The 22,508-nt window shown below is 41.8% G+C and overlaps 1 protein-coding gene across 3 annotated transcripts in view; it reads right to left on the reverse strand.

The window, feature by feature from the left end:
- Positions 1–9,946: 9,946 nt before the first annotated feature.
- The window catches only part of TRRAP (transformation/transcription domain associated protein), a 236,450-nt gene continuing 223,888 nt past the window's right edge, over positions 9,947–22,508 (reverse strand). For all 3 annotated transcript variants that reach the window (XM_089682734.1, XM_089682733.1, XM_089682735.1), the window contains 3 exons: positions 20,625–20,828; positions 18,838–19,032; positions 9,947–11,426 (listed from right to left, as the gene is read on the reverse strand). In XM_089682734.1, coding sequence (XP_089538860.1) covers positions 11,142–11,426; positions 18,838–19,032; positions 20,625–20,828 — 684 coding nt within the window. In that variant the 3' untranslated portion in view covers positions 9,947–11,141. The remainder of the gene's footprint in view (positions 11,427–18,837; positions 19,033–20,624; positions 20,829–22,508) is intronic.

A 22,508-nucleotide genomic window follows, 5' to 3' on the forward strand; every position in this document is an offset into this window, starting at 1 on the left:
TCCAACATGACGACTCGAAGCACACAGCCAAGATAACCAAGGAGTGGCTCCGTAAGAAGCATATCAAGGTTCTGGAGTGGCCTAGCCAGTCTCCAGACCTAAATCCAATAGAACATCTTTGGAGGGAGCTGAAACTCCGTGTTGCGCAGCGACAGCACCGAAACCTGACAGATCTAGAGATCTGTGTGGAGGAGTGGGCCAAAATCCCTGTTGCAGTGTGTGCAAACCTGGTCAAGAACTACAGGAAACGTTTGACCTCTGTAATTGCAAACAAAGGCTTCTGTACCAAATATTAACACTGATTTTCTCAGGTGTTCAAATACTTATGTTCAACAGTGCAAGACAAATAAATTCTTTAAAAATCATACAATGTGATTTCCTGAATTTTTTTTTTAATTCTTTCTCTCAGAGTGGGAATGCACCTACAATGTGAATTTCAGACCCCTCCATGATTTCTAAGTGGGAGAACTTGCAAAATCGCAGGGTGTTCAAATACTTCTGTTCCTCACTGTATATATACAGTTGTGTTCAAAATATTAGCAGTGTGTTGAAAGAAGTGAATAAAGCTCAAAATCCTTCTAATAGCTTTTATTTCCATACACACAAATGCATTGGGAACACTACACATTCTATTCCAAATCAAAACATGAAGAAAAATATATCAAATTTGTGTTGTTTCTCTAAAAAAATTTAAGAAAAGTGAATATTAGACTGTTCAAAAAAATAGCAGTGTTTGTATTCTTCTTTACAAACTCAAACATACACTATATAAACTGAAAAATGTTTGAAGATTTTGCTTTCCTTTGAATGACTTAATTACCGTATTTTCTGGCGTATAAGACGACTGGGAGTATAAGACGACCCCCTACTTTTCCTGTTAAAATATAGGGTTTGGGCTATATTCGCCGTATAAGACTACCCCTCTTCCAACGCACACCAAATAAAAATTTAAAAATATCAGATTTAATTTCAATATGGTATGGTATTTCAGTATGGTATTCCAATGATGGGGTGCTATTCCTCCCACTGACACCAATGATGGGGCACTATTCCTCCCACTGACACCAATGATGGGTCCCCATCGTTAGTGTCAGTGTGTGAGGAATAGTGTCCCATCATTAGTGTCAGTGGGAGGAATAGTGCCCCATCATTGGTGTCAGTAGGAGGAATAGTGCCCCGTCATTGGTGTCAGTGGGAGGAATAGTTTCCCAACTTTGGTGTCAGTGGGGGGTGGAATAGTGCCCCATCGTTGGTGTCAGTGGGGGGAGGAATAGTGCCCCATCGTTGGTGTCAGTGGGAGGAATAATGCCCCATCATTAGTATCAGTGACAGCAATGATGGGGCACTATTCTTCCCACTGACACCAATGACACTTGCTGACCCCTGTTCCAGCATGGTGCTGCTGCAGCCAGCATATGTGGTTGCAGCAGCACCATCTGCACGGTACACTTACCGGCCGCTCCCTCACTCGATGTTCGCGGGGCTGCTCGGCTCCGCCTCCTCGCAGGTAATTGGCCGCCTGTGTGCCTTTCCTGAGCTACAGTTCTGGCGCCCAATCAACGGTGGGTGAGGAGGCGGAGCCGAGCGGCCGCGTGAACATCGAGTGAGGGAGCGGCCGAACTGAATGAAGGCGCAGCCGCGCTTCCTGGACTGGATCGTCATGGGACTAAGACCGGAGCCAGGTAAGAAACAGCAGCCCCATGCCCGCCCCTGTACTTAGTGTCCCTTCTGTTGGAAGGAGGGGGCGGCGGTGGAGCCCTGACACCGGCTCGGAAGTGTCAGCACGCCGTATACCGGCGTATAAGACGACCCCCAACTTTTGAGAAGATTTTCATGGGTTAAAAAGTCATCTTATACGCCGGAAAATACGGTAATATTTAGTTGTATAAGCACTGTTTCTGAGAACTGCTGTACATCTGTGTTGCATGGAGTCAACCAACTTCTGGCACCTGTGAACAGGTATTCCAGCCCAGGATGATTGGACTGCATTCCACAGTTCTTCTCTATTTCTTGGTTTTGCCTCAGAAACTGCATTTTTGATGTCACCCCACAAGTTTTCTATTGGATTAAGATCCGTGGATTGGGCTGGCCACTCCATAAAGTCAATCTTTTTGGTCTGGAACCAAGATGTTGCACGTTTACTGGTGTGTTTGGGGTTGTTGTCTTGTTGGAACACCCATTTCGAGGGCATTTCCTCTTCAGCATAAGGCAGCATGACCTCTTCAAGTATTCTGATGTATTCAAACTGATCCATGATCCCTGGTATGCGATAAATAGGCCCAACACCGTAGTATGAGAAACATCCCCATATCATGATGCTTGCGCAACCATGCTTCACTGTCTTCACAGTGTACTGTGGCTTGAATTCAGTCTTTGGGGGTCGTCTGACAAACTGTCTCCGGCCACTAGACCCAAAAAGAACAATCTTACTTTCATCAGTCCACAAAATGTTGCGCCATTTCTCTTTAGGCCAATCAATGTGCTCTTTGGCATATTGTAACCTCTTCAGCATGTCTTTTTTTCAACAGTGGGACTTTGCGGGGGCTTCTTGCAGATAGCTTGGCTTCACATAGGCGTCTTCTAATTGTAACAGTACTCAGATAACTTTAGACCTTCTTTGATCTTCCTGAAGCTGATTGTTGGCTGAGTCCTTGCCATTTTGGCTCTTCTTCTATCCATTCGAATGGTAGTTTTTCACTTTCTTCCACGTCTTTCAGGTTTTGGTTGCCATTTTAAAGCATTTGCGATTATTTTAGCTGAGCAGCCTATCATTTTCTGCACTTCTTTATGTTTTCCCCTCTCCAATCAAATTTTTAATCAAGGTACGCTGTTCTTCTAAACAATGTCTGGAATGACCCATTTTCCTCAGAATTTCAGAGAGAAATGCACTGTAACCAGCATGTACAACATTTGCTGCCTTCCTTCCTTCCTTAAATAAGGGCAATAATTGCCACCTGTTTCTCAAGAATGAATGACCTCACTAATAGAACTCCACACTGCTATTATTTTGAACATGCCCCTTTCAATTAGAGATTCAATTACACAGAATCAGCAGCATGCATGTCATGACTGTTGGGTCTCTTGGATTTCTATTACTCTACTACACCTGCTAGTAAATTATTTGCCATGAAGAAATATAATTTCTACCAAAAACAGTGATTGATCAGGTTAGTGATGTCTGACTGCTATTATTTTGAACACAACTATATATACACACACACACCATAGTTTGTAGACTCTAACTTTCACACAGACTAAGTAATTTACAATGTGTTGGGTTATTTTTACCAAAGAAATGTAGAATGCATTTTGGCCTAAATGTATGAAGTAAGATTATTTGCAAAATTCTATAGGAAAATCTAAATTTTCTGTATTTTTTTAAATTTATATAGCAAAAAAATCCAGTGGTGATTAAATACCACCAAAAGAAAGCTCTGTCTAAAAAAAAATTATATAAATTTAATTTGGGTATGGTTGAGTAATTGTCATTTAAAGTGTGGCAGTGCTGAAAACTGGAACTTGGCTTGGACTAGAAGGGGTGAAACAGTTCAGACTTGAAGTGGTTAATAGGAGTAAGCCAGAAATAATTGAATGTAGAAAAACCTTAACAGGCACTACAGAAAATATTGCTTACAAAATGTGCTTTACCCACTTCAACACTGGACACTTTCATCCCCTTCCTGCCCAGGCCAATTTTCAGCTTTCAGTGCTGTCACATGTTGAATGACAATTAGTCATGTAACTGTACCAAAATGAATTATATATCGTGTTTTTTTTTTTGGCAGATAGAGCTTTCTTTTGATGGTAGAATGCTCCAGAGATGCAGATAACTGAAGCACTTTGTCCAGCCACTACAGAATCAATGTATCAAATACCACTGCAACTTCCCTTTCAAATTAACCTTTTCTTTCCAAGGTCATTCTTATGCCTTCTCCACACCTGACTAAGCCCATGAAGTCCTCGCCAGGCTACAATTTATGCTACCATCTTCCACCAGCTTACAGACTTCCCATACCTCTCCCCGAAAATCTTACTCCCGCTTCTGGGAACCTCTTCTCCGAAGACGATGACCGCCACAGAGACAAAACAAATAGGTTTCCCAACCAGATATTCCAAAGGACTGAATTTCATTGTACTCCTCATCCCAAATATCCCAGAGTTAAATGGGTCTACCTGCTCCAGAGTTGACACATCCCATGCCAGGATGCCTCTAACTGAACTTTCGAACCTCCACACATTTTCACATTTGTTTTTCGGTTCTTATGTCCTTTCTTCACTCCACCCGGGACTGAGGGCTCGCCGCTCTTATCGGGATTCAGGTGAAGACTCTACAATTCTACTCCCTTAACGAGAAGGCAGTAGGGAGCAGGGATTACTCTGTACTTCCCACTTAAAGCCTAACCTATCTAGATGTTTTAGACCTTGGTCCTCCAACTCTGTTAATCATAGCTTCACCTGGTCCCTACCGTGCGGCCAACGACTCCTCATTTCTTTTTCATTTAATGGTATCTCACTATGTTATTGAGAGTATATGCAAGACAGCGCTCCTACCTGCGCTTATTTTCTCCCTATACCTTCTCTTCCTCTCAACCCTTTCCTTCTCTCTCCCCACCCTCTCCTCTTCTTCCCCCCTATGCTTTTTTTGTCCTCCTTTTTGCTTTTCTGGTTAGGCTGTTGAATGTTGGTTAATTTTTTTAAATGTTTTCTAATTACATTATACAATGTGTGCCTGGGGGGTTCCCAGTGACCCCCAATGATGACAGTTCGTTTAACCACTGCCTTCGATTGCTTAGACAATCCCTCTCTTGACACCCCTGCAGTTGAGCCTTCTACACCTTCCTTTAATATACTTCCGCTTTTAACTCTCTTTATTTTAATTTCCCAGGACGTCAAAATGCCTGAACATAACACATTTGACATGCCACTGTTCATCTCTGGGTTCAACAGCTATTTCCCCCTTTATCCGCCATGATGGCTGCATCCAAATTCACTATTGTATCTCACAACGTACAGGGTTTTAACCCCCTCGGAAACGCCTTTGCCTATTATGCTTCATTTTGACCTCACATCATAGGGCTATAGGAAACCTGATTCTCCACATCCTCCCGCCCTAAATATTTTCATAAAAATTATTCAGGTGTTCCAGGCAAATTTTGAGGAGAAACTGCGAGGCGTCCTTGTGGCTTTTCACAAAAACACTCCCTTCACCTGCTCTCTAAAATTGCAGACCCTACAGGCCGATATTAATATTACAGGGGTCTATTTTTGACATTGAAGTGACCATAGTTAATTACTATGCCCCAATCGCTTATCAATCCCACTTCCTCTCTCAGTTATTAAGGGTAATCTCTTCACACAAGAAAGGCTCTTTGATCGTTATGGGTGACAGCAAGCTAGTGCTAAATAGACAATTAGACTGATCCCCTCCAATCGATCCCCATTGAGACTCCAATGAAACAACCTCGCAAACACAGAGATTTGCTTCTCTCTTCAGGGAAGCCTACCCCACCCTCACCTAACAGCCGTTCTCCTTCATTCCTCCTACCACTCCATCCCCCACAGCCACTTCCTCCTGTACCACTACCCCCTCCCTCCTAGATTGTAAGCTCGAAAGAGTAGGGCCCTCTAACCCCTCGTGTGCTGTTTGTTGTTGCTGTACTGTTTTATGTATTGTCTCCCCCCTCTATTGTACAGCGCTGAGCAAACCCTTTGGCGCTATATAAACTCGATGTAATGTAATGTAATGTAATATGCATTAGTGGATGCTTGGAGAGAATTTAACCCTCGTGCACAAGATTTCACTTACTATTCTGCACCCCATAACTGCCATACAAGCATAGATCACTTCCTTTCCCCCAAGCTTTCATTCCGGATGTCCTCAGCATCAAGATACTGTCCACACTGTGGTCAGATCATTCACCTCTGCTGCTCACTTGCAGAACACTAGCTCCGACCCCCCAACACTATTCATGGCGTCTTAATGACTCCATACTGTCTTTCGACGAGGTGATGGGGACTATACAAGACTATCTTAAACTACTTTAAAGATAACACCACGTCAGCCTCAACACTTACAATTCTATGGGAAGCCCACAAAGCCACACTTAAGGGAAAATTAATACAAATCGCCTCTCGCAGAAAGCAGGACAGAGAAGCTAGAGTGACAATTTTATCATCCCACTTATCACAATTAGAAACCCAATTTAAACAACCCACTCTACCTCTCTGCGCAAACAATTAGAAGCTACTAAAGTTGAACTTAACTTCCTTCTCGATGATAAGGCTGGAAAACAATTTAGAAGGTCCAGACAAATATAACACTTGCACCAACAAACCAGGTCCAGTGCTGGCTAATCTCCTCAAGGCCCGTACCCGTAACACCAACCCAATTAGATTACTCCTAACAAAATCATTACCGCAAACCCTTCCAAAATAGTGGACACTTTTGCCACTGTCTTGATCAAGCTCCGCAACCTCTCAGCACGAAGTCAGCAGGTGACCTTTCCTAGGAAATCCATTTCCCCAAACTATCCACCCCCATGGTTGATAAACCAAAAACTGACATCACTGTTCCAGAGGTCCTTACAGCAATAAAAACACTCGATGCAGAAAACTCCTGGTCCTGATGGTTTCTCAGCACTTAACTACAAAAAATTCACTGACTCCCTGGCCCCCCATTTGAGTAACTTTTTTAACCATTTACACTCCCATTCAGATCTTCACACGTCATCCACAGCAGCTCAAATGGTTATGATCTCCGAAACCCGGAAAGGATCCTCAGGACCCGCATAATTTGTCGACATCAAAATATTGGCAAAATCCTCACCACTAGTATTAACTTTTTCTTACATCACCTCATTCACAAAAATCAAGGGGGCTTTGTCCTCCACCGACAGTCTTCAGACAACACTTGTAGGGTTATTCACCTAATTCACCTGCTTCAACAACACAATTCTCCTGGCATGATCCTGAGCCTAGACATACACAACATTTGATTTCCTCTCTTGGGAACACATATACAAAACTTTGGAAAAACCCATCATGTCCTGGGTAAAGGCTCTATACCATGGACGCTCTGCAATGGTCCGTTCTCTCTTCAGACAACCCCCCCCTTCCTTATTCAAAGAGGAACATGCCAGGGATGTCCCCTCTCCTCGATACTCTTCATTTAGCCCTGGAACCCTTACTCCATCTCAGAAGATATAACACGGACATCAAAGGGGTCCCACTTGCTCACAAAACTTTTAAAGTTAGCACATTTGTTGATGACCTAATTCTAACTCTGACTCAACCACAGACCTCCTTACCCACCCTCTTCTCCATTTTAACCAGAGTTTCCAATATATCAGGTCTGGTAGTAAACGAAGACAAATCTTCAGCCCTTAACGTTTCTCTCCCCACAAACTTACTAAAACAAAACTACAATTTTACTTGGCCTCCCGCACATCTAGAATACCTGGGAATTAACCTTACAAACTCCTACTACACCTACACCCTATACGAGGCCAATTACATCTCAACTTTCCGCTCCCTCAAAACAATCCTCACCACCTGGTCCCACTGACCCCTCTCGTGGATGGGTAGAATGCAGTAAAAATGACCCCCCCCCAAACTTTTGTACTTATTTTGCACTCTCTCAGTCCCGATTCCCTGTTATGCCCTGAAATATTTTCCAAGTCACGTTTTACACTTTATCTGGGTCAACAAAAGATCTCGGGTCACTAAACACATCATGCTTACACACCCGAAACAGGGTGGCCTGGGGGTTCCTAACTTCTCTAAGTATTGTGCGGCAGCTCAAATCACACCTTTAACTTCATTGTACGCAACACAACAAGCCCCCACATGGGTAGCCTTAGAAGCTCTCTCCTGCCATCTGACCTCCCTCTCTTCGCTTTTATGGCTCCCTCAGAAATCCAGACCCACATCTCTTAGCCCCCTTATGGCCCACTCATTGTGCATATGGGACTCAACAAAATACTCCAGTGAACTAATCTCTCCCGACTTACCACTACTCCCCCTCGTGGCTAATCTCGTTCCCACCTGGCCTTGAATCCCCTTCTTCTTTTCATTGATGGACCTCCCACAACTTTCATTGTATCCACTAACTTCTTACGGCCGCTCAGTTTACACTTGGGCAGAAATAAGGGACAAACTCAAGGCCCCCCCTTGTGTTTGTCAAACCTTGGGTAACTTCGATTCTCACTAAGACCAGACTACACAATTTTCCTTGTTCTAACACATTTGCCACCGAATGCCTTTCTCCCTAAACTAATCTCAATCCTGTACTCACAATTAACTAACCTACAGAACCCCAACAACCACGCTTACGTCTCCAGATGGGAAAGGGATCTGAAAGGCACTAAAGATCGTGCATGTTGGTCACAGATGTGGTCAACCCTGACCTCATGCTCCATCAATGTCCTCACTATGGAATCGGCTTTCAAAACAGTGACAAAATGGTATCTTGTTCCATCCCGCCTAGCTTTTTTCCACCCATCAGCCCCCAACACTTGTTTTTGCGGCTGTAATGCATTGGGCAATGTCTTACACATATGGTGGACATGCCTTATGATTTCCCGATTTTGGTCAAAACTTCTCAAATTACTTCAATCATTACTCACTTACCCCTTCCCGAGCGACCCATGGTATACTATCTTACACCTAAAACCTCCGGGTATGTCTAAACACAAATTTAAACTAGCCACTCACGTACTTTTGGCGGCTAAACAAACCATAGCGAAAACCTGGAAACTGCAGTTTGTACCCTTCACATAAGTTCACTGCCGCGTTGACCTTTTTAATAAATGAAAAACTGGCTAGTATACTCTGACACCCATGAGAGATTCCTTAAAACTTGGACTCCGTGGATCCAATACGCCCACCCGGAAATTTCAGCGAATGGCTTTAATTCACTATAACCCAACCATACCTCACAAACTGAACTCAAGCATTATGAATGTCCGTTCCTTGTCTCCACTCCTCTCCCTCTCTTCTGATTTCTGTTTTTCGGCTCTTCCGCAGGGATGCCTCCAGAACACGAGATATCTGTACATCTCCTACTTAGCTAGCATTTTAGCATATCTCCACCACTATAGTTTTCTTCACTTGATGTCGGCCGTTGAACTACAATCAAACATCCTTTTCATACACTAATTAACGGTTTCAAACTAAAATGTTTGTTCTACCTCTGTTTTTGGACAAACTATCCAAATCGTTGCCTACTTTAGTTATACTTTATATATTTTTTTTTTTTTTATTTCCCTCTCCCAATTTTTACGTACTGTGACCAGAGCAGTACCATGCCACCATAGGTGGAAGTGATCATGTTTTTTTTACACTATGATTGTTTGTAACAGTGATGATCACGGTTATAAGAAATCATTTTTGTGATTGGCATCCATTCATGTACCATTGTGTACACTGTGACAGCTATGATAGGTCACAGCTATCACATGGTACAGGTGCACAGTGATTGGCCCTGTCCATACCATGTGATCAATGTGACCAATCACAGAGATCACAATAGTACACAATGAATGAAGGCCATTGTGTATATCTGATATGCGATTGCTGTGATTGGTCACAGAAATCACATGGTACTGAGGCCAGCCTGGTACAATGATCTGTCATTCGCTGTGTCACAGTAGGAGGCAGATTGTGCTGTTGCGTGGTCTCTTGGGTGCACACAAGGAGCGTTACTGGGAGGACGTCATATGACGTTCAACTGGAATAATGGTGCTCCCACCCAGCTGCCTTTTTACTATAGGCAAGATGGGAGGTGGTTACCATCCATATGTACTTGAACAAAGTGAATAATAAGGAATTTTCTATTGGTCTAGTTTTTACACAGTTTCCAAAATGTCTTACTATTTCACCCCCAAAACAGGTGCAAACAAAAAAAAAACACACATCAAAAATAACTGAACAATACAAGTGGCACAAAGCCTTTTCCAAAATATTTATTTTGAAAATGGATGTACAAATACTTTTAAGAACCAGTCCTCATAATACTGAGCATTTATAAAACAGCTTGTAGCGAAGAATGACAGAAGCATAGCCATTCCTTAAAAATTACAAAGGTATACAATCATCTGACAAAGTAACTTCTCAAATAAAGCAACACAAAAAATAACCTTTTTCCACATTTGTCCACCACGGCCCTGCATTATTACTGCATATGGTCCAGCGGTGGCTCTTCAGATATAAATGTACATTCACAACTGATGGCTTTGCTCCTCCATGGGAGGCTTAGCAGAGCTGATTCGGGAAAACTGGAGCTAAGGTGGAGCTGTTGTCCACAACAACCATGTCGTGTTTCCATTGCAATAACAACCTGGCTGGCTGCTATGCCCAAGAGTTCTCTTTCTGTTTCCTTTGCCCCAGTTTCCATGGATCATCCCCATTGCTCGAAGTGTACAGCTTTGTTCAAGAACTTTATGTAACAAAGAAAGACCTATACATGATATATTTTGTACAGCCCACTCCAACTTAACATTTGGGAAAAAAAATTAACACCTGCCTGTATTTAACAGTCTTTGTAGAAAGAACATATGAAAGCCATGTTGGCCTAAAACCGATACAGCATTGTAGACGTGCCAGTTTTAAAAAGTATAAAATATTACATCTCCTTTCTTTTTTTCTAGTTCATATAAAGCTACAACACAATAACAAAGGAAGAAAATCATTATATGTCTGTACAGGGTCCCTTTGTGTTTTTCATCCACTAGAGCTGCTATTTTAAATGCTTTGAAATGTGTTTGAACTTGAGGAAAATCAATATTCTCTTTGTAAAAAAGCATACCACTTAATGACAACAGGCAGAAATGTTCTGTAAACATGATTAGCTTCCATAGAGGCCAACAGCTTACCCCTTCAAAAGCCCATCACGTCTTGTAATTGCGTATAATCTACCCAGAATCTTTCAGTTGTTCAGGAACAGTCAGCAGTGGTGAAGGTAGTATTGCAAGTCTAGTTTATAAAGCCTATGGATATCTCTTTTATATGGCACATCTACCATAGTTAAACAAAAAAAAAAAAATCCTTCACAGCTTGAAAACAACCCTCATAGCACAGCATGATTGAGTACCGTTGTGTTAGCTTAGGAACAGATAGTTTAATTTAAATACATCTAAACTCCCTTATAACCATGGGTGCCATGCAGGGTCCATACGACACAAGTTGTCCAGGCTGTTGGCAGCAGCCACTAGTGTGTTGACTTTGCTCTCTCCACCATCGAACTGAGCCAAGTTGTGCAGTCGTGACATAATGGCCGTGACGGCTTTCTGGACCAATGACACGAGCTGCTGGCTGTCCATGTTCTCAGGTTGCCCAGCTGGTGATAGCGGAGAAGAAGTGTCCTCTTGTGTCTTCTTGTGCCAGGCGATTATTTCATCTCGCAGTACAGTTTTTAGGATGCCATCAACCTGATGAAAAGGAGAGAATGTATTATTATATTTAGATAAGAAACGAGCAGTTGAGGGAGGAGAAAAGCTGATTAGCTGTAAGGAAAGCTGCACTGGAATAGTGTTTTCTTTGTTAACCCTTTGAGGACCAAGGGACGTATTTGTCCCATGTTTTTAATTGCGTGTATCATCTGATTAAGAACTTAAAACTCTTTTTTTTTTTTTTTGGTTTGAGTCAAAATATTAGTTCTTATCAACAAACAACAAATGGATCTAGCTTTTTGCTATATGGAATCTGCTTGCGCTCCTATGTAAAAAATGATAAATATACGTGTGAAGCTGCCAACATCTGATCCAATACCCCAAGATCAAATAAAATGCAGAAAAAACTAGAAAATGATGTAGCGCTAAAAACACACAACTATAACATCAGTACCATGGGACATATATATAGCATGATATAGGGATCCTGTTTTAGCATGAAAAAAGAAAATAAATATATGTGCGTGATGATACTGACAAGGTAAAGATGGAAAACAGATGTGCAACCCCTGAACACAGTGCACATATATATATATATATATAAAGTCCAGTGATCCTGTATCAATATTCTCCACTCAAAACAGAGTCCATGGACTGTATGTGGACCCGCACACCACCACGTGCAATCCAAAACCAGCTGAAATGGCCTCTCACCTCCTCCCTGCGACCCTGCAGGGCCACAGAGCTTTAACAGATCCCCACTGAATCAAAATATGCTTCCTCTTGAATGGATGGCTTCTTTAGTGTATCCCCAGTATGCAGCTTCCACCTCTCCTATGATATCCTCCGAGGTTTAGCTGAGCAGAGTGGACCCCAGCTCAAACCCCATTAGGAAAAAGGAAGCAAAAAGACATCCTCCATAGTGTAAAACCGTTTAATATAAATGCCAGAAGGTAAATGTATAGTACACTCACATTTGCCAGATGAAATACAGGCTGTTTCCCATACCATGGGTGTAAGCGTGTGTCTGAAGGGTGTACCAAGATGGCGCCGCGCCGGAAGTGCGTCACCACGTGTTGCCGTCGACGCGTTGCGTCACGTGACCCCGTGACTTCCTCAGGACTAACGTGATTGGTCTGTAGCACTCCCTTTGGCCGGACGAAAAGACCATTATGGGTCAGATTGAGAGAACATGTTCAAAATATTCGCAAAGGTTTTCCTAAGCATAGCGTCTCAAGGCATTTCGCACAACATCATAATAAAGATCCCTCTAGTTTGGTATTTTGGGGAATTGAGAAGTACCATAGGCACTGGAGAGGAAGCCATAAGATCAGAGCATTAAGTCAGGCAGAGTCAAAGTGGATTTTTATTTTAGATACACACACGCCCAAAGGGCTTAATATTGATTTTGATTTAAATTGCTTTATTAGTGATCATTAATTTTCCTGTGTTGTATTTTGAGTATTATATGTGTTTCTGGCTATTTACATTTTTTTATCTATTTTATTTGTATTTTTTATGTTCCTTTGGTATTTCATGTAGTCATGTGAAGGGTGATCAGCGTATGTCTAGAGGTGGTATTTTTAATGATTTTTGTCATCATTTATCTCTTTAAGAGGTGAGCGGCGGTTTTTTGTGATCCACTCTTTATATATTTATTTTCCATATATATATATTTTATTATTTATATATATATATATTTTGTTTTCTTAGATTTGATTCTGCACTTGTATTTACCTCCTTATTAAAGTTTATCTCAGGAGGCTATTTTTACATATAGATTTATAGATTTATGACTTTTTTACTTATTTGGTTTTACACATTAGTCTGTGGATTCAGTATATCATAATTACTCACCATTACATGTAATATTGGGTCTGGCATAATTTTGAGTGCTAGAGCATAAGCCTGTGGTGTATACATCTATATATACCCATTTAGGCTATTTGTAAGTAGGAGATCGTCGGGCTACAATAACATGGCCGCCGTGACCACTCCCAGCGGGTCACGATTGGAGGAAAGGCTGGCCTATTTAAGGGAGTGCTACAGACCAATCACGTTAGTCCTGAGGAAGTCACGGGGTCACGTGACGCAACACGTGGTGACGCACTTCCGGCGCGGCGCCATCTTGGTACACCCTTCAGACACACGCTTACACCCATGGTATGGGAAACAGCCTGTATTTCATCTGGCAAATGTGAGTGTACTATACATTTACCTTCTGGCATTTATATTAAACGGTTTTACACTATGGAGGATGTCTTTTTGCTTCCTTTTTCCTAATGGGGTTTGAGCTGGGGTCCACTCTGCTCAGCTAAACCTTGGAGGATATCATAGGAGAGGTGGAAGCTGCATACTGGGGATACACTAAAGAAGCCATCCATTCAAGAGGAAGCATATTTTGATTCAGTGGGGATCTGTTAAAGCTCTGTGGCCCTGCAGGGTCGCAGGGAGGAGGTGAGAGGCCATTTCAGCTGGTTTTGGATTGCACGTGGTGGCGTGCGGGTCCACATACAGTCCATGGACTCTGTTTTGAGTGGAGAATATTGATACAGGATCACTGGACTTTATATATATATATATATATATATATATATATATATATATATATATGTATATATATATATATATATATATGTGCACAGTGTTCAGGGGTTGCACATCTGTTTTCCATCTTTACCTTGTCAGTATCATCACGCACATATATTTATTTTCTTTTTTCACGCTAAAACAGGATCCCTATATCATGCTATATATATGTCCCATGGTATTGATGTTATGGATCTAGCTTTTTGCCAATTATTTCATGAAATGGCTTAGTTACAGCAACTGAAGTGTACGAACTTTTAAAACAAAAAAATTGATTCTTTTGGCGTTCCAAAATCTTAAGATCCTCAAAGGGTTAACCAAAACACAGTCTACGCTAACCTGGACACTCATTTTCCAAGGAACCCTGCACCTGATTCCAATAGCATCAAAACTCTTTATAAGTCACCAATTCAGTACAAGTGTACATATTGGAAGTTCTGACAGAGGTTCTGCATGCTTGCTCCATGTTGGTGACAAAGGGGGATTTACTAAAACTGGACAGTGCAAAATCTGGTGCAGCTCTGCACAGAAAACAATCAGCTTCCAGGTTTTGTTGCCAAAGCTTAATTGAACAAACTGAAGTTAGATGCTGATTAACTACCATGCACAGCTTCACCAGCTTCTAAGTACACCAGTTTTAGTAAATCCCCCCCACAGTGTTAAAGGATAAGTTCACCTTCATCTTTTTGCAGGTAAAAAAAAATGTGCATTTACTATTTTATATTTTAGGAGCCTGGAAAGCATAGCACCAGCGATCAACAGATTATAGGTGCCATGCAGGACTCCAGCAGACTGTCAGTTTAATCTGCCTGTACATCGTATGGGCAGGCAGGTTTACACTGACAGAAAAAAATCAATGAACTGTTGACAGCTGTTGAGCACTGTGGTAGTTCACCGAAAACTCCAGTCGGGAGTTGTAGTTTGTTTCCCATTTACAGAACTCTGTGAATGAATGGCGTGACCAGGCGAATGGAGCCCAGCACGGCCGCATTTTTTTGAAAAAGGTTGGAATTGGGAAGGGGGGGGGGGAGGAATTGGTCCTACAGTAACATGTTACATCCTGAACATGTGTGTAAGTTGTCCTTTAAAAGCAGGCTAACAGGTAACTAGTATCTTTCATGTCAACAATGGCAGGCTGCATATTTATCCAAGTACTTGTTAACTTTTAAGGAGAAGTATGGACAAAGCCATTTTGGTAATACTTCTCCTACGGGTTACAGAAGTGCAGTTCCTTTTGCACTCCTGTGACCCATTTTCAGCTGTCAGCACAGTAAAGTCTGCTGTTGGCTGATGTGACTTAGCAGGTCCAGGCTCTGGAAATATCCTGATATTACAGTCAGAATCCACCCAGATGCCTGGGATGCAAGCCACTGAGAGTCTAAGCCAGGCACTCCCGTCCGTTCCACAGCCCAGTGCTCCAGTGAGCACTGGAGGGACATAGTAGAGACTGACAATCACTGGCTCTCTGTGATTAATGGTCTTTGATCGATTTCTTTTACACAACGTGCAATGCTGCTGCCAATACTCATGTCAACCAATGTAAACTACGTAGTAAATGCAGGTGCTCAGTTGTAAAAGCACATATCCCTCAGTTGTATTTCAGATTGCTGTACAAAAACTTTAGACAGGAAAATGGAGCCTGGCTCTACCCCCTTCCCCTTTACTCTTTTGCTCCATCAATGCAATGAGGGTATTCAATAAGCAAAATGGGGGCTGCCGTTGGAACGGTCAAGTACCAACTTCCTAGTTGCAGTCAATATTTGCACAGCAGAAGTAATCTGTTCTCGGGTTCCTAGGGCATGAGTGCACTGAGGGGTGCCAGCTTTATCAAACAGCAGCAGTTGCCTGTAGATGAATGGACACAGGTCTGTTATGCACAATAAATGTATAACCTGCTCAAGTAATTCTGTATCAGTAGTTGCTTCTAAATTACATTGCGCTTTTGGAAATCAGCAACCATGATGTTGGCAATAAATATAAGCAGTTGGTAGGACTGAGTGGTTCTGTGAATTGGATGAAGTCAAATCTTCTATGAGTAGAATTTTTCAGCATGCCTCATTCCAGCAGATGGGAGTCTTTGGCTGAAACAAGATCGTTTCCAATGGCTACATTTAACCTTTTCCCTTTTAATAAAAATTAATTCAACAAGAAATAGGAAACCACCGTATAATGCTGACAGATGATGTCTGTGGCAATCTGCTTTAATTAAAAAAAATTGACTGTGCTGATATAGCAGAATATTGTTTCATTTCTTTAGAGAAGCTCTATGGAATAAGAATTACTAAAGCATAATTTTGGTATAGCCTCTAACAGCAGGTTCTCTTTAGATGACTCTCACTACTTTTGCAAGCAAGACATGAAAATGAACGGATCTATAAACTAGACAAGCAGAATAAATAGGTTGTCTTGGCTTTCTCTGGTTTAAGATCACTGGGAATCATTGGGAACAAAGCTGTGTCTGTGCCCAGGGCAGTGAGACGTCTCTATAAAGACCAGACAGAGGCTCTAACCATTCCCAAAGTTACACAAAAAATGTTTTAAATGTTTTATGCATGCTTAACCATTTCACTGCTGAGTAGAATGATCTTTCTTATTTTTATTCTTGCTTACAAAGTTCTTTGGCATTTTGTAGGAGGGAGTTCTCTGCCCATGTGCAGTAAAGGAGTAGGAGGATTTTTTTTTTTTTTTTTTTTAAGTATCATTAACTACTTGCCAACCGCAGATAGCCGAATGGCGGCTACACTGCGGCTGGCCAGTTCTGGGAGGGCGTCATATGACGTCCTCCCAGAACGCGCTCTCCTGCACACCCCGGCGATCTCCGTGATCGCTGTGTCCTACGGACACAGCTGATCACGTGATGTTGTAAAAGGCCAATCACAGCAGCCTTTTACCACATGATCAGCCATGTCCAATGACACGCTGATCACCGGGAAATGCAATTGCCGGTTCTCGGATGCACTGTGAGGAAAGTACTGCCGAGAACCGGCAGTTGTCAGAGCAGGGATTGGCACTGATGATCAGTGCCCTTATGATCGGTGCCCAGCAGTGCCACCCACCTGCACCCAGCAGTGCAGCCTCCTGTGTCCAGCAGTGCACCCACCTGTGCCACCCAGCAGTGCCACCTACCTGTGCCAGCAGTGCCACCCCACCAGTGCCCATCACTGCAGCCCAGCAGTGCTGCCAGTCAGTGCCCAGCTGTTGCGCCAGTCAATGCCTAGCAGTGCCGCCATTCAATGCCCAGCAGTTATCAGTGCCGCCTATCAGTGACACCTTATTAGTGCTGCCTATCCATGCCACCTCATTAGTGCCGCCTATCCATGCCACCTCATTAGTGCTGCCTCATCAACGCACATCAGTGAAGGAGAAAAATTACCTGTTTGAAAAATTTTATAATAGAAACAAAAACTTTTTTTTTCAAATTTTTTACACTTTTTTTGTTTATAGCGCAAAAAGTAAAGTGCCCAGTGACGATTAAATACCACCAAAAGAAAGCTCTATTTGGGAGAAAAAAAATATAAAAATTTCATATGGGCACAATCTTGCATGACCGCGCAATTTTCAATCAAAGTGTGACAGCGCCGAAAGCTGAAAATTGGCCTGGTAAAGAAGGGGGTATAAGTGCCTGGTAGGCAAGTGGTTAAACCAACACTGCTTTGTCATATATTCACTGTCAAATGACAATGCCCACTGTCTGGGAGTTTACATGTTTAATTTTCATTGCCTTTCATCATTGCTGCAACAGCCTTGACAAAGTGTAAGTACATGAAGAATGCAACACATGTATGCAGGCTTCGATAGGCATGAGTGCCCATACATGCACACACACATATGCAATAACACTGATCCTGATGCCGCAAGATGTGTCTCATCTAAGTTAGTGCACTTTAATGGGTTAAAATATAGTGACTATATTGCAGTACTACAAGCTCTATGAATAAGGCACAAAACAGATAGGCAAAGTGCATTTGGAAGGGCTTCAATTGCCTAAAGAGGAACAACAAACTACATCAGAAAATGTATGTTTACCGCTGCTCAAGCTAGAGAGACTCCCAATCTCCAAGCACAACTCCTCCTGTAGGTGCTAGCCCAACTGGTGTGCTGCATAGATGAGAACAAAGGATGTCCGACCGGCTGCACTCTGAGCAATCCACTTTATTGAACCAAGATAAAACCAATACAGACAGTGGAAATGCCGCGGGGGAATGGCAGGTAAACGCATTTCACGCTAAAGATAACGCTTATTCAGTACCCACAATAATGAATAAGCACCGTCTTTAGCATGAAACGTGTTTACCTGCCAGTCCCCCGCTGCATTTCTACTGTCTGTATTGGTTTTATCTTGGTTCAATAAAGTGGGTTGTTTGGAGTGCAGCCGATCGGACATCCTTTGTTCTCATACATCAATGTATTTTGGATCCTGAAACTCCCAGGACTAGTCAATTTTATGCTCCCACTACTGCATACAACATACGTTTTTTGATTCATGAACTAGCAGGCATTTTTAGGATTCACATATCTCAAGGATAATTTTGCATTCGAAGACAGAGTGAAGAGAGGTCAGTTAGTGTTCAGAACCTTCAGCATGTCTTTGTTCAAAGTCTGAATATGAACAGATACATATACCCACACTCAAAACTAAAAAAATAGAAGCAAAATCTGATCCATTCATTGAATGGACATGGGTTTGAGTGGATGGAGCTGGTGTGTATGTCTTTTACGATTGTGCTCCTGTAATGTGACATGCATTTCACACCAATGCACCCACTACCAGAATGATAAAAGTAGAAAAATAATCTCCAACCCGAGCTTTTATATTACTATTCGTATAAAAACATTTACCATTGTGGCCTAATCAACATACCTTGAAATTGGGCTGTGCAAAGCACCGAGCCACAGCAATCATGGAAGCAGTCAGTGGCCCTGACACCCCAATTGTAGTGAGAAACTCGGAAATGTTTGGGGTTAATCGAAATGGGACAGGGCGGTTGGCGTCTAGATCTCCTGTAGCATCATTGATATCGAACCGAAAGTAGGCCACATTTAGCTTGCCGGTATCCTATAAAAAGATAAATATTTAAATGAAAATTAAATGTCAACAGCTTTGTACCAGTTTATCGCTGTACAACATATTGCATATTTTTGAGTTCTGAATAATTGAAACAAAAAAACTAAAAAAAAATTGGCTGTAAACCCTCACATATACCCAGTGAACTAACTGGTGTCAGGTGACACACAAAGATGAAACTAATCCTCCTACATAAGTTGTACCTGTTTATTTGCAGGATTCTCTACATCCATTCAACGCATACAACCTGTCTGAGCCTCCACAAAATAGGGGTCGGGGAACTGAAATTACACTCTGCAGAGCTTAATGAGGAGAGCTGTGAGAGCTGATTGGAGGGAAGGGATACACCCGCTTTCAAACAGCTCACAGGATCAGAGCACCCTCCCTGTCACCATTTATCTCTTTTACTACTACTGTACCTATGATGGAAGCAAGGCTATCGTTTCTCAGTGGTCTTTTTCTTTCAAAGAGTAGAAAATAAAACTAAAATGTAGGACCCCTAGGTGCTGTGGCCAGGGGATCACCATGCACGCAAGAGTGAGAGCAATAATTCTAGAACTATCAATTAGTTAACTCTAAATTGATGACCTGTAAAGACTGTTAAAGCATCACCTATGGACAGTTTTGGGTACCGTAGTTTGTCGCTGTTTCACAGCCATACACAGTTTTCAGGCCTGGCATGTTTGCCATCTATTTACTCGATGTGACTTCACCTTTTATATTTTACAAAAAAAGTGGGTAATATATAGTGTTGGTATGCACCAAATTAACTGTAGTGGTTTTATCTTTTTAATAGAAATTTGGGTTTGATAGTGAATTGCAGTTTATTTATGTCACATGATATTAGGCCAACTGTCTATTTCATTCTCTATGGTCTCTCCTTCCAGAAGATATATAATGTCTGGTTTTGAACTACTCTTCAGGCCTAAAATGTGAAATTTAACATGTGTGGCGAAGCAAGAAGACTGGGAATGGCAGTAAGAAAAGTGTAGGGTGGGAGGGAATCCAGAACTATGCATTGCTGGAGGAGGGCATTCCCAGAGGTAAGCACGCTATCAAATATGCATACTTGCACATTAAGGCAAAAGCTGCCATTCAACCCACCAGTTTATTTCCACTTTAAACAAGCGAGTTAATGTGAAAGTGCCACTCAGAAAAATCATAAATGTGTAACCTACCTGCACAGAAGACTATTTAAGGAGGCTTAAAAAGTGACAGTTGGCAGGATTCTTCTCTGGGATTCCTGTGATAAACTAGCTTGTAATTCACATTCACTGATCCTCTAACAAGATATGGGATTTTGCCAGAACATTTTCTAGTCGCTGTAATAACAGTATAGTGAGCTACTGCGCTTTCTGCTTCTTCAGTATGCAGTTATAACATTGGGATAAATGGTTAAGCTGAAACATTGTCTAAGAACTACACAAACATAAGAATCCAACTGTGGAGTGAGTAGATGAGCAGCTGGAACAGGAACAGTTAAGTCTGCTATGCAATTATAGGAGGATTTGTACAGTTATGTTCAGCATGAGTGGTTTGATCAGCAGCAGAAGATTTTCCGCTTCTTCAAATACTCCACACACCTGTGCAATCTGCAGCATCTCTGGATTCAGCCTGTTCAAATGAAAGACAAATTCTGCAAAGCCGATCAAAGCTAGCTGGATGGTAAACATCTTTCTGAAGGTCCAGTAGTCGGTGGCGTTGGGGAACGTGTGTAAAGCCCACTCCTTCAGCATGCTGCGTGGCACCATGTTACTCTGCACCTCTTTCAGGATGTCGCGCAGAACCTGCAACAAATAGAAGAAAAGCATGCTAGTTATTTACCACCGCCAGCTTTATCCTTTAGTCTCATCTAGGATTTGTAACTGGCCAGTTGAGATTATGACCTTGACATAGCAGTCTGATGCTATATGAAATAGTGCATTTAAGTTTCAGTAAGCAAGAAATGTATTTTGTCCTTATATAGCGCATACAGCTATACAGGCGTACCTCGGTTTACAAATTTAATTCGCTCTGCGGGACTTTTCGTATTGCAAAAAATTTGTAAGCCGAAACGCGGTTTCCCAAAGGAATGCATTGAAAACCAAATAATCCGTTCCGGAGGTCAGAGAAAAAAAAAGAAGTCTTTTATCTGTTCAAAACGCTTTATAAAGTGCACTTTAAAGGCATAAAGGGACATGATTAAAAAATAATTTGTAAATGCACTGAAAACCAATTAATCCATTCCGGAGGTCAGAAAAAAGTAAAAAAAAAAGTTTCATCTGTTCAAAACGCTTTATAAAGTGCACTTTAAACGCATAGTACTATATAGGGACATGACTAAGAAAAAAAACAAAACAAAAAACAACAAAATCTGTAAATGCATTGAAAACCAAATTAATCCGTTCGTATTGCGAAAAAAAAATTCGGAAAGCAAGCCATTATTTTCAATGGATTTTAATTCGTAAACCGAAAATTACGTTAACTGAGGCGTTCATAAACCGTGGTACGCCTGTATATTAATTTGAGGTCTTGTTTCTGTGTATAGGTTGTATTTAAATATGTACACTGGGGCATCCATATATCCTCATTACATATGCAGGCTCTGGCTCCTGGAGTACACTCTACTGCTACTTTGCACAATGTAAATCTAGGAGTATGGATGATATCTCAACAAGTATTAACTTACTAAACCCAGGACCCTGCATTCACTATATCCAGTCTTTCACAGTACACAGAACATGGAAATGAAATGATAAACCACTATATACCTTTTCTCATCAGAAATATATATCAGTCTTGTGACTTCTATCTGTGTCCAGCCAAGCACTGGTAAAGCTTGTAGGAGGAGTTTTCATCCTGCTCTGACTGTCCTATGAGGCTGCATAACCCCCGACCTTCTGTCTAGACAGTGCTGATTTGCCCTGTGCTGATCACCCTCCGAAAAAGAAAGAAAAACACCTCTCTAGCAATACACACTGAGCATGTGCAGAGTGACTCAGAGAGCTCTGTACTATCAGCAGATGAATTGGGGGCAGTAGAAGGGGAGTATCACAGAAGACAGAATCAAAAAGCCTTTTTACACAATGTGGAGGATTAACCCCTTAGGTTCCACAGTGAGTATAACAAGCATGCTTTACTGCATATACAGACTGATTTTACTATTGTGGGTTTAGTAACACTTTAAGCAAGGAGGCTTAAGTATGCTGAACCTAGAGAACGGACAGTTTTCTGTACCTAGCACTATGGCCACCTCGTTACATAGCTTTATGAGGGTCTGATTCACTTTAATCAGAAAAACAAAAGATAAGAATATATTGTATATAAAAATACAAGCTTCTGGCAGGATATATGAAAGCTCCAATGGGGATTGAGGGGCGCGGGTACCTGATTTTGACAGGTACCTGCTCCCACTTTCACTGCAACTGCCTAGGCAATCAGAAGCGGAAGTTGTCCTCCCCTCCCTGTAGTCTTCTGCGACACGTGAC

Source organism: Staurois parvus, unplaced genomic scaffold (assembly GCF_062004578.1).
Source record: "Staurois parvus isolate SC_StPar_1 unplaced genomic scaffold, SC_StPar_1.0 ptg000297l, whole genome shotgun sequence".
NCBI classification, from domain to species: Eukaryota; Metazoa; Chordata; class Amphibia; order Anura; family Ranidae; genus Staurois; species Staurois parvus.